Below are 12,487 nucleotides of genomic sequence, written 5' to 3'. Positions count from 1 at the left end.
GCGTCATTAATGCCAGCTAAAGTGTCAAATTAAAAAACAATGAAACATTAGAGGACTCAAGATGAAAGGGTTATCGAAAAATATTGTGCCATTAATTGTAAGCAAACAAGATATCTGACTTCATTGATAAGAGGCTCTGCTCAAGACATTCATCCAGGACAACTGCAGGCAGAATGATAGGAAGCTTTTGATATTTGAGGAACAAATGAACGGGATGGGTTTATCTTCGACAAAGGTAAAAAGGAGAGAAGTGAGTTTCCATTTCTAATGCTTCTTTGCATCGAAACTTACAGGTTTCTCTCCCCCAGTGGGTAATGTGGCCAGAAATGTCAACGTAACACACACATTAATCAGAAATTATCTGATTTGCACGTGTGACTGCCAAGCGAGTCGCCACTAAGTGTTGAAGGAGGGATATTATCATTGTCTCAGTTGTCTCGTGACTGTGACAGTTCCCGCCATGCCTGATCAGTTTCTGTTTCTATTTTCTTTCTTACTTTCCACATTTAATACCATACTGTGAAGGTACACCCACTATATGACTTCCCTGTTCCATGCACCAATCTCTAGAGCAGGTGTAGCCTTCTAGCATAGCCTTGTTCCTTTTAGCAAGAACCAGCTTCAGATCCAAGTCCTTAGTACTGACTTTTCTGCTTTTTAGGGACTGTTGCGTTGACTCAATAAGCAGTTTTTAGATATAAGTGCATTCGGCCTTGCTACACTCCAAGGTTGAGGGTCTCTCTTCAGACGCTGCTCTGAAACAGTGTATCACATCTAGCGAAATAAAATCTCTTGAGACGATACCTTGGCTGCGTGTGATGTCAACACCCTGGTGTTAGTATGCTATGGAAATTACCCTATCTATCCCTATCTCTTGTACTGTGTGCTCTGTATTTAGGCTTGCAGTTTACTCCTACATACATAGACCCCTAGATTGATGGCGACTGATGCTAGCTGCCCAAAAATGACTCTCATGTCAATGTCCCAAAATGACTTCTCCAGGGTGCCCGGTTTCTCTTCGCATGTCTATAGTGCTTTCTCATTTCGTGGCTATAAGAGAACAGCCCAAATTATTAGATTAGCAAATGATCGGTCTTTGAGGCTAGTAAAAGAAGCGAGTGACCTAGCTATGACCCCTAAACTCTATTAGACATTTCAATGTGTGCTCAGTGAAGTACATTATTAATATTATTAACTCAATATCCGAACTATGAATGATTTTTCCCCACTCCATCCCTTAGTATAAAGTCATGTTAAGTATGCCAGTGCTAATTCCAATGCATTCTTTTTGTCATAGGAACGAGACACAATCATAGGTCTGCGTTGATGTTCTTGAGTCCCAGTAATCGCGCACAAACCCCAGCACCATGAGAATCTGGTGCAAAGTGGAATGTGTGCGCCTTTGGATGGAGGAGAGGCCAGAGGTGTGATGGGCAACTGGTTACAATCCGTGGTTGCACACTGAGCACACTCACTGGTTGTTTGGGAACCTCCTGTAAATAGTCTTCACTCCAGGAGTGCAAAGTTGTGAAGTCTAACCTGAGGCACTGTTTACTCAGACTACAGAGACAGTATCTCCTATGTAAACCAATTTATTTCTTTGCTTGTTTTCGCTCTGTATTTAAACCATGAGCATATCATTATAATGAAAGTGTCATATATATTGTGGTTGTCAATATTTAGACAAGGCACATGGAGAATGCTTTTTGGAGCAGTACAAGTATGTCAATAGCAAGCACTGGCAAAGCTAATTGCTACAGCTTTGCACGCCAGAAATACTTTTGGGAAAATATGCAGTAGGCATCAAAGTGATAAACAAATACATACCAATGTCTTTAAGTGGTATGTGTGGGTTTGCATAAAAAAGGTTAAAAAAGGACCCAACACAAAAATAATCAAAAAATAAAATGAAGGCAGATATTTGCTGACCAGCTTTGGTACTGAAGTTGAGTACTTTTTAGATGAATGTGCACAGGCAAAATGCCGTCACAGTGAAGAGATGTAGAAGGTATATTACTCTCCAGGGGTCAAATGTCTTGCCAGATGAGGAGTATATGGGTAAGGTGTAAACTGATAACTGGTTCTCAAATTGTTCAACTATAATTCCTCTGTAAAATAATTACAATTATAGTGCATTAAGAAACTCTATAGCCTCTCCAAGTATTATGTAGTTTGGGCTTTTTACTCTCGAACATCAATTCACTCGCCAATTACTGTTTTTGTGATTAAACTACATACCACCCATTTTTACAGTGAACATTTAAACTTGCTTTCTTATTCACATTGTTCTTTAGTCTTGATAATTCACAGCAAGACTAACGCATCTGGCTGAAACCAGAAGTTCAAGTCTAGAAGTCTTACACCCATGACTCTTCCAACAACTCTTATGAGGGTATTATGTAGTTGTAGTTGTAGCTTAAAATTCCAATGTAGTAGTTCTGTGTAAAAAAAAAAAACTTGTAGAAAGTTGACGTCTTTCGGCCTCTTAAAGTGTTTCTCGGGACTGTCTCAAGGACCTCAACTAATCTAATCTGCGCCAAATAGAAGGGCGACAGACGAGAGGGGACAATTCCCGTTACTGTCTCCGACGCTTCCAAGTCGGGTTCCCATGCTTAACAGGCATGCATCTTCCTCTGTTTTTCTTGCGTGTGTGCTATTACACCCCAAGTCGCAGCGACACAGGGGTTGGCCAAAAATCGATAAATTATAGAATGCTGATGCCTAAGGGTGGCATACAAGTGTTTGCAAAAAAAAGAAGTAAACTCTGTCCCACCAGAAAAATAACCAAAAAATGAAATGAAGGCATGGACTGGCTCATCAGCCGCACCACTGAAGTTCACTACTTTTAGGAGGATGTGCACAAGCAAATGCAGACAGATTGCCGCGAGCCAAAGGCAGAAGTGCGCATGCTGAATACTGTTGCGAGCGGATGCAAAATGTGACTAACATGAGTGACATGATGACGAGGGCCCTGTATGTATATGCAAGTATATGTATTTGTATGTATTTTTATTATACTTGGGCGAAGATTATGTGAGACAGCTGTCTCTATGCCAAATCTACCAAAGGTGCTTGGAAAGGTCATTGAAAAGCAATAGTATTATATTGCAGATACTATCTCTGATGCCCCCTTTTCTGATTCTGCTCTCCTGATGTATTGGGTATCTCTTTTGTGATGGTAAGCACTGTTTACTCAGCTCATCATAGCCATAAACAAGAGCTCTGTTGAAAGGGGTGGAGTCATTATGTTAAAACATTATTCCACACTGACTGATGTAGAAAACGTGTGTATGCTAAAGTTTATGCCAGGATTGTTGCCCGTTCTTACTCGTGTATTGGTCGCTTTGTTGACAATTGGTTGTAAATGCCCACCAGATGGGTAAGAGGGTCGCGTAGAACAGAGGTAAAGGGCACCTTAGAGGCAAGCAAAGTCTGAATAGCATCTGCTGCTGCATTTTGTTTGGGCTTTTCAGATTGTTTGGTATTGGTTTGAAATATTTCGAAAGATTTATTCCAGATTTTCATTTACTTCAGATATGCATTTTACTCCAAAGTATTTGTTTCTAGTTTTGTAAAATTGGCTTTTTGCTCCGTCGCCTACAATGGCTTTTCAGACTCTAGATGTTACATACAATATGACTGCCATTCTGACTTAGCAGCTGCTGTCTCATGCTGGCATTTCCAACGATTTGAATGCAGACTCGGGCCTGTTTTACAAAGCTCTGCATTGTAAAGTAAATAATGTGTTCCCACAGAACTATTTTTACCTTTGAAGCAAACTGCTGACTTTTAGGGGCATCATAAAGCACTCAATGAGTATTACTAGAATTATACACCAGTCGGCAATTACTCAGAGATCTCACATGCATAAAATATTCATGCAAGCTTTCCAAGAGGTGGGAAATTCTGACATCTTGAATTTGATAAAATGTAACTTTTTTGGTTCTCCACAGGGAAAACATTTTCCTCATGAATAAACCATTGCCACTACTGCCTCATTAAATATGGGGCGCTTACTCCCCTATTTTAGGTCGAGCTTAGCAATGTGCAAGCGCTGCTCTTCGACCTGTTGTAATCTACTCTGTGGGCTTTAACCACGCCCATCTCACTTCCGTCACTTTCATTCACTCCTGGGCCTGCCTTTCAAAATTCCCTTGCTTTCCTAGGTAAATGCTTTACCTTTTTTACGCCTTGAGGCTGCTTTGTTACACCCTGCAGACTAACCCATTAAACATGGATTATTGCAGGATCGGCCAGATACCTTAGTGTGGCGCACAATTTTTTTCTTTTGCCTCACTGCTTTGCGCTGCGTGGCCATATGTTGTTTCTTCCTCTTCCTTGTTTTCGGCATGCCGCTGTTTCTTTGTGGTGTGTGCGCACAAAGGCTGCGAGCTGGAGGGGGGTTCTTTTTAACTTATGTGATTTAGAAAAAAATGTTTTATATAGCGCAAACCCGCTTGGAAGAGCGCTGAAGTTTCATATAGCGCTTTACATGACTATGTGAAGTTTCATAGAGCGCAACCTCGATCAGAGGAATGCTTTACATGAGGACCACTTTACAAACGTAGCAGTTGAAAAATATACAAACTGTAACATTTACAAAAGTAATAACACAGAAATCCTCAAAGCGGCTCTCCCAGCACAGCGGGAGAGCCAATACTACAATATTCACTGCACCCAGGAAACTCGCCCCATAAAAATTTGCAGGGCATTTCTTTTTCAAAACATTTCTGCCTATAACTCAGTTTGTGGTGATCCTACGACATTGGGACCACCACCAAACCTTTCAGCACAACACACTCTTTCTATCCAGGTCATCTCTGGGTCCCTGCCCTAGGTTGGGGGGGCCCAGAATAGTAAGCTCCTCCACCATTTAATGTTTTATTAAGCTCTCTCCTGGCTGGACGTTTTGTTTTACTGCTGGGAGTAGTTTGTGTTTTAAGGGCCTTGTTTGTAATAGTATTGCAGTAGGCCTGAAAATGTGTAAGGCACTACGTCATCTAGGGGCTACATATATGTAACACTACATTATTTTCTGCCATTCAGTTTTCATGTTGTTATGCTCTCTAGAAGCTGACTGTATGGTTACATGACCATGTTTCTTACACAAATCTTATTTTTATAGTGGTGCCCTCTAGGGGCTGCTCTGAGCATTACAGGGAAGATACTACAATATTCGCTGCACTCAGTTTGTGGGGCATTCCTTTTACAAAACATTTTTGCCCATACTCCCCGCACAACCTGCTCTCTCTGTCTGTGTCATCTCTGAGTCCCCATAATAGGTTGGGGGGGACCGCAAAATAATAATATAAAAAAATATAATAAATAATGGCAATATTTTAATTGTTTGCTTCAGATAGAGGAAGAAGGTAAATGGAAGTGCTTTAGTTATATGCAGGGCCACCGGAATTATGTGGCAGAGAGGACCAAGCTATGCAGCAGGGTCGACCAATATATGTGGCAAGAAAAGTCCAGTTATGCATTTACAAGGCCGATAGCTCTAACCCAAGCACATGCAAGACCTATTGCATGGCAAATGCTTGTCACCTTATTCCTGCCATCACTAGAAATACATTTGAGTGCATGTTCATGTTGAGAAAATACCTTCAAGGGTGTGTGAATACACACAAGCATCACAACTTATGGGGGATCATCGACATTTGTGGGTGAACACTAACTGGACGCACACAAACCCATCCATAACACTGAGGCCGCGATTGGTTAAATTCCACCATGCTGATGGAGCAAAAAGTACACTATTTGAAGGTTGTTTTCATGAATCAGACTTTGCCTGTTACTCTCACAAATTACTTTTTGTGCTCAGAAATTGAATGTATGGGCACAAAATATTTAGAGAATCAGGCTCTGGGGGGAGGGAGCAAAATACCTAGGATTCCTAGACTTGATTCCATCTCATGACTTTCTTCCACCACCCTACGCTTCCTGCTTCTTTCTCTTACGAGTTCCTTTTCATCCATGCTTTCTCTGGTAGTGATTGTTCTCCTTTGTTTCTCTTTGGCCTCCTTCCCCCAGTTTCTGCATGCCCCTCTTTACTCTGGATCAAAGTTTGATGATGAAAAATACCTATTAGGCAAAACTTATGTGTTGAGTAAGATCCTTATCAGGGTCCATGGAAATATTTTTGAATTAACAAAGAGTTGTAATTGACCAATTAGGCTTACTCTATGTACTGAATAATGTCCATGTTTTAACTTTGAAAATGGGGCCCTCTACAATTTGTAATATTGCTATTATGCATTTCTGTGCAATATGCTGAATATTTAACTGTTCGTCTGCAATCTTAAATTACATTCCCGATGGGAATTATTAAAGTTAAGTCGCAATGTAATTATTTGGAAATACACTAAACGTATTTATTGTTGATGAGGTGTCTAATAAAATAGGACACACAGTTCCTCTTCTACTCACCGGACATGCAGGTCACTATGAAAAGAGACAGTAACACACCCAGCACCCTGGACCTGTTTCTTGTGTTTCCATGGTGGTGATACAGCTGGAGATGTTGCCCCCACCCCAACCCCACGTCTGTTTCATAAGTGTGAATCTGCCAGTTTGCTCTTAATTGTGATTTCCATCTCAGGCTTTGTATGTGCAAAGCCTTCCTGTAATTCTGGAAGAGAATATTTGGATGAAGTATTTCCCAGAATCTAAGCCTCCAGAAAGCTTTGTATCTCAAAATCACAAACTGTAGCAATTTAAGAAAGAAATCCCACTGACCATCAGCCTTCGATAACATCACCACATTCCAGGAAATGGTCCAAACCAAACACGTGGAATACACAATATCAAACCTACACCTCAAGGCCTCAGCTTCACTGGTCACCTGAGTACCCTTCCTAGGGTGTTTGACCCTAAACTGGAAAACTGCTGCCCCAAAAGAGATTTTACCCCTAAAGAATGCCCTGTCCGTATTCAAAGTATTGCGATTTACCTGTGTGTAATAAATGGATGTCCTTCAGTCAACAGTAAAGAAGCACTAAACATCTAAATACGTTGTTGGGATTTATGACTCAGTGTGTAGGGCTCGAAGTATGTGTCTTACTATAACTGCCCATTTACTGACTTCTTTTTCTGTCTTTCTCTCTTTAGGGAAATCCATTTTTCCAGTACAGATCTCGGGTGCCTGGGTCCTCAGTACATACAAACATGGACAGGGAGGGTTACCCCAGCAACCAACAAGAAATGCATCAGCATCACGGACAGTTTAGAATTGATTCACCTGGTGAAATGCAGAGTTACCGCCATCCTGTCAAACAGACCGGCCTTCTTGATCACAAATTATGGACTGGGAAAGACTTAGGTGGGGTCAGGTCCCAACCTCGGCGCAGCACAGGCAACACACCAACCCACAGTGCATCATTTCCAGAGTCTCAAGTTGGAATGGACAGTGTAACTACACCCTTTGGCATCCCTTACTCCAAACTGTCGGAATCAAAGCATCTAAAGTCCAGAATGGCAGGCCAAGGGGACAGAAGGAGAGGCCACAAAGACCACTAGTGTCCACAGATGCATCACCAGTCCAGGGTAAAATTCAAGCCAGCATCAAAAGTAGAAGTCCCCAACACCTGCTGTGATCCTGGTTGGCCAGCAGCCAGGATCAACTTTTAGACTATATGGGTGCTTGGCTTAATGGGATTTCTGTGGAACGGTCCACACTCTTGTGACCTCTTTGTAGCTAAAAATGTAAAGGACTTTTTGAAGCCTTAAGGACAAGCGCCTTATATATGATCTAAGTATTCTGGACATTGCTGCTGTTTAATAATGTAACATAAGGAAACTGCATAAGGTTATTATTTTTAAGGTTTATTTTTGTGTAGGCAAAGGTTGAAGGGAGATGTTTACATTACCTGATCGGTGCACCAGTACCAGGTGGCCAAGATGGTGAGGCCAAATGTCATGCCTGTCCAGGGAAGGTCTCCTGAGACGGGGTCACGGAAGAGGTGCATAGCATCATTCCTGGGCAAGTGGCATGTGGTGTTGGCTACAATCTTTTTCGGGATGGCCGCAGCATATGCTGCTTCCAGTTCGTGATAACCTCCGATCTTGTTGAAAGCTGAAAGGGTAGTGGTAAAATGCTATTAGAAAAATAATAAATAAGCAAAAAACATTTTTTCTCATCAGGAAGGGTGGTGGACCAATCCATAAAGAAGCAATTATGCTTAGGATTTCCCCCCATCCACACCTGACTTTAACAATAACATAATGTGTAATAATAGTATTTTCTTTTAAGACGTTTTTTTACATGTCGTCTACTAACTTGAAAAGTGGTTGTAGTAAGTTTTGCACATTTGGATATTTGATTCCTCTTTACAACATGGGCAATGCAATTGAACACAACAGGTTCTCTTACTAAGTGCACTGTTACTTCTGAAAGCCAGACATTCCTGTTTAAAGTGTTATTATTTGCTCCTCTTTCAACACCCTCAAACTTTTCCAAGAATCTTACGTGCACATTAAGTTCAGAATATCTGGGGGAAGTATACAAAGGTGTACTACCACAGTACTCAGTAGTTAATATCATCTTGTGTCAATACGAAGTGCTATAATTAAATCAAGGTGAATTTACTTAGGTAAGTGTAGACTCCTATTGTAACTCCATATATACATACCTTGAAGATACACGTTTGTATATGTGTGCATACATACATACATGTAGAACTTGGAAATCATAAAGATCCCATATCTTCAGGGTATGTAGATGGTAGGTTAAGAACAGTAAGCCTACACTTTGCTTACCTTAAAGATTTAGTAATAATCAATATCCTGCACTTATGTTGTTGCAGGATGATTTTTTGGCACTTGATATTGTGACAAAACAGCTGATGCACATTTCATATCCATTGTGTGGTTGGTGTGCATACTTAAATCCCAATAGACTTCACTTCAGTCGGATAAATACAAATGTAAGCTAGATTTAGAGGGAGAGGCAGGGAAGCAGGAAAGGAGGAATAGAAAGTTAGGAAATCAGTGACAAAGAGAGAAAAATATTGATGAAAAATAACCAAGAAGAAAGAGATGGAGAGACAGGGAGTCTATCACGGGGAAGGAAAGATGAGTTTGGTAGAATGAAGACTAGGCAGACCGGGCATTCGGCAACACTCGAGTTGGTCCTACAAGTAAGTTAGACTCCTGCACTTAGTTTTTAGATAGAGCTGTCCCTGTGACACACCTTCAAGATTTTCAAACATACATTCTGTTTCTTTTTACAGATGCCTCTTCCCCATCAATATCTCTTCACCATCTTTATTCTGATACATTGACTGTTCTTTTGAATGTATGATTCGGTCCAGCTCTAGCAATAAGTCATATCATTGGTGGCCATCCGCTGTCATATGACGTTGTAAACTTTCCCACAGGGAATACCACATACATGGTTTGTTCTTGTAAATTTCGGGAGTTCAGTTCTGCCCTCTTCTTATACCACATCTAGCATAGAGTTAATGCTCACTTACATAGCAATTGATGCCTTCTAAGCGATCTCAAGGCACTACATGTCCACCAAATTTGGTTCACAATGCATCATCCTCATAAGGGTAAAGTGCTAAGCAAGTCTCACCGGATGTTACATACATCCCAGAAATAGTGCCTTAAAACTTTGTCAATTCCACACATTGCTACCTCATCATATGTGACATAGGTGGACAGACTGGACTGTGAGGGGTTGACTTAATCAGCACTTCCAGTTTACTATCTCTTGAATTGCTACTCCGAAATCAATGTATGGTTTCCACACAAAATCACTCAGAAAAAAAGAAAAACAGGAAGCATCTTCCTGCAGTAAAAACAAATCCAAATTTAAGTCGAGCATGTCCGAACCAAAGAGTGAACAAACCACGGAGCCACTGGTGAAGGGACACCAAACATGTTTTTGAGCAAGGATTCACACATCATTGTTTCCAATGAAACGTATGTCTTTTATGCCAGTTTCTCCAACTTTAATAGATGAAAATGAACTTTTGGGAGCTGTCATCTTCCTCCGTCCTTACTATTCTCTGACACTTGCCAAGTGGAAGAGAGAGACATGTTACTTTGTTTCTTCATGAGGGCTCAACACAACCTGTATAAAGAAACAAAGTAACTTTTGTCTCTCTTCCAGCTTAGAATGCGTATGAGCATAGCAAGGCGGAAGAAAGATTGTGGCTAACAAAGGTTCAGCTGTAAAAGTTGGAATATAGTCATATTGCCAAAACACAAAATGGCCGGATGATTCTGGGATTTTGTATTGTTGGCAATTTAGTGCCCAAACAAAACGTTTTGGGTAGACCTTCATCTCTAATGCATAAAGGAGCAGATTGGATCATCTAAAAATCATTGATTTTAAAGGGCCTTCAAGCTGTTTTAACTTACCGTGGCAAGGCCTCACCGTTGTTCCTTTATCAAGATAATTTAATACAAAAATAGCACATGGTCTTTAAAGCAGTGCCTTCGGAAACCTAAAAACTTTGTTGACCATTTGCATAAGTAATTTTTTGTCACGCCAAGAAAAATTAGGTTTATTTGGCACGATACATGGCAACTTTGTTGTGCTCCACTATACCCTTGAATTTTACTGTATGGGATACCAGCAGTGAGGGACACATGATCAGCTTCACCCACCCATTCCAGACTCTACATGGGAGGTTTCGTACTGCACTTTGGGATGCCTTGAGCAGGCTGACCCTGATGTCTCTTGCACACCATGAAGATGAGCTGTCCTGAAGAACCAACGAGATAGCATTTGTCGCCTGGGAAGGAAGATACAGTACAAAAGGTGTCCCTGTTCTGCACATAATAGCTTTAGAAACTGATTCTTACCTAATAATGGCAAATGTGAATATCAGCAGTGAGTGGGCCTGAAACCAGCTGTGTTCTTCAGCAAACCTTTTATTGCAGACAGCACATCCAGCATTAGCCAGATAAGGTTACTGAACAGTCCATCACATGTGAAGCCAAAGATACCCAGCACGATGCACTAAACGTGATGACACAAAGACTGCCCCCTTGCTTCCAAGTGATGGGGTGTCATCCACAAATGAGTTGGTTAGTGCTGCTCCATGTCACAAGATACTTCTCCTCCACAGGTTACATTTTAAATTTCACTGTTTTTAATAGGGTAAGGTTACTAAGGTATGACCTCTTTCTATTTAATAACAACATAACTAAACGTTAATATTCACAGAACACTACATATTGAATCCTGGATTCTGTGCACTTGAGGATGGGTCTACATTTAGTATTGACAGCCTAGGGTGAGCAGAGGTTGGGATTTCAGTTCCTACGTTGCTTGCTAAACTAGGGACAAGTCCTAGGGGTCTGTTTCACCCATACAGTTTTAGCTGCAAAGGGCTTGATTTTTCATTGTACGTTTAGGGTATTAAAAACCTGTATCTATGCCAACTTTTAAAAGTACATGTCTCTCATCAGGTATTAATTGTTCGATAGCTAACGCCTGTGAGATTTGGTATATGTTGTAAGGAGTATTCCAGTTCTTTTTGCATTGCAATAACTTTCAGAAATATGAATGTTTTTAAGTAGAAGTTATTGCACATTGTGAACTTTTGAGATATTAGAGGGGAAGCCTGTTGGTTTAGGTTTGAGGGGGGGTGGAGAGAAATGAAAATGACTGGAAAAGCCACCAAGTCACACTGACTTGCAGCATCAGTGTGAATATTAATGTTGTTTCTGGGGAGCAGGGGTTTGTGGCGGGACAAGGTTTCACGACCAAATAGATTCTTTTGTGAACTGTGCAGATTTATTTTGTTTACTGTAAATATCTTGTGAATTTTTCTTTTGTTAAAATGGTGCCTTTTGTATCAAGTGTGTTAGGATGTTTTTTCCTGCTCCTATAAAAGGAGCACCCGGGAGCACAACCTGCAACATGGTTTGGTTGACAGTGCCAGGTTCCTTTTCCCTTACTGGTGTATCTGGAAGCCGGTAATAAAAACTCTCCTAAAATAAAATGCTGAAGAAATTAAATTGATTAGAGGTCTTGATGAAGTTATAATTTTATTTCACCTTTTCTATGTCCACTGCCAGCAGCAGTGGGTCATGAAGCAGTAATTTTCATGAAAGGCTGACAGTCTTCTCATGTGGATTGGCTATCCTTATGGAGTACCTGGATAGTCCTACAAAGATTTTAAAATTGCAGTAGACACACATGCCATGTTCTCCTAACTTAGAAGTTAATCATCCCCAGCCTTACACACTTTTTAGTACCTGAGGACTTTCTGAGAATGTCATGACTTTCTACTAGGTCAGCCAATATCGGATTTGGGGCTCTTGCCATGTCCCACTGCACCCCGGTTTGATTTTTGAAAAGGAACATCTGAGAAACACTTCACCACCACAGCCCATTCTGCTTTATCATGAGCTGTTTTCTTAGTTTGTGACAACAATTCTTTGCATTTCAGAACAAACGTGTGACGTTCTCTGAAGGAGCATAGACATAGAAGGTGGACAGTGTCCAGAGTGGAATGTGAGATGGGAG

The 12,487-nt window shown here is 40.9% G+C and overlaps 2 protein-coding genes across 4 annotated transcripts in view; one reads left to right on the top strand and one right to left on the bottom strand.

The window, feature by feature from the left end:
- The window catches only part of FAM83G (family with sequence similarity 83 member G), a 117,478-nt gene extending 105,498 nt beyond the window's left edge, over positions 1-11,980 (top strand). Inside the window, exon 5 of the mRNA XM_069210110.1 lies at positions 7,111-11,980. Within this exon, the coding sequence (XP_069066211.1) occupies positions 7,111-7,518 (408 nt within the window). The 3' untranslated portion in view covers positions 7,519-11,980. The remainder of the gene's footprint in view (positions 1-7,110) is intronic.
- Positions 1-12,487, bottom strand: part of SLC5A10 (solute carrier family 5 member 10) — a 546,087-nt gene that overhangs the window by 336,500 nt on the left and 197,100 nt on the right. For all 3 annotated transcript variants that reach the window (XM_069210113.1, XM_069210111.1, XM_069210112.1), the window contains exon 8: positions 7,869-8,074. In XM_069210113.1, coding sequence (XP_069066214.1) covers positions 7,869-8,074 — 206 coding nt within the window. The remainder of the gene's footprint in view (positions 1-7,868; positions 8,075-12,487) is intronic.

This window comes from Pleurodeles waltl, chromosome 10 (genome assembly GCF_031143425.1).
Source record: "Pleurodeles waltl isolate 20211129_DDA chromosome 10, aPleWal1.hap1.20221129, whole genome shotgun sequence".
NCBI lineage: Eukaryota > Metazoa > Chordata > Amphibia > Caudata > Salamandridae > Pleurodeles > Pleurodeles waltl.
The sequence above is the reverse complement of the archived record's forward strand: the minus strand, read 5'-3'. Positions and strand labels throughout refer to the sequence as shown.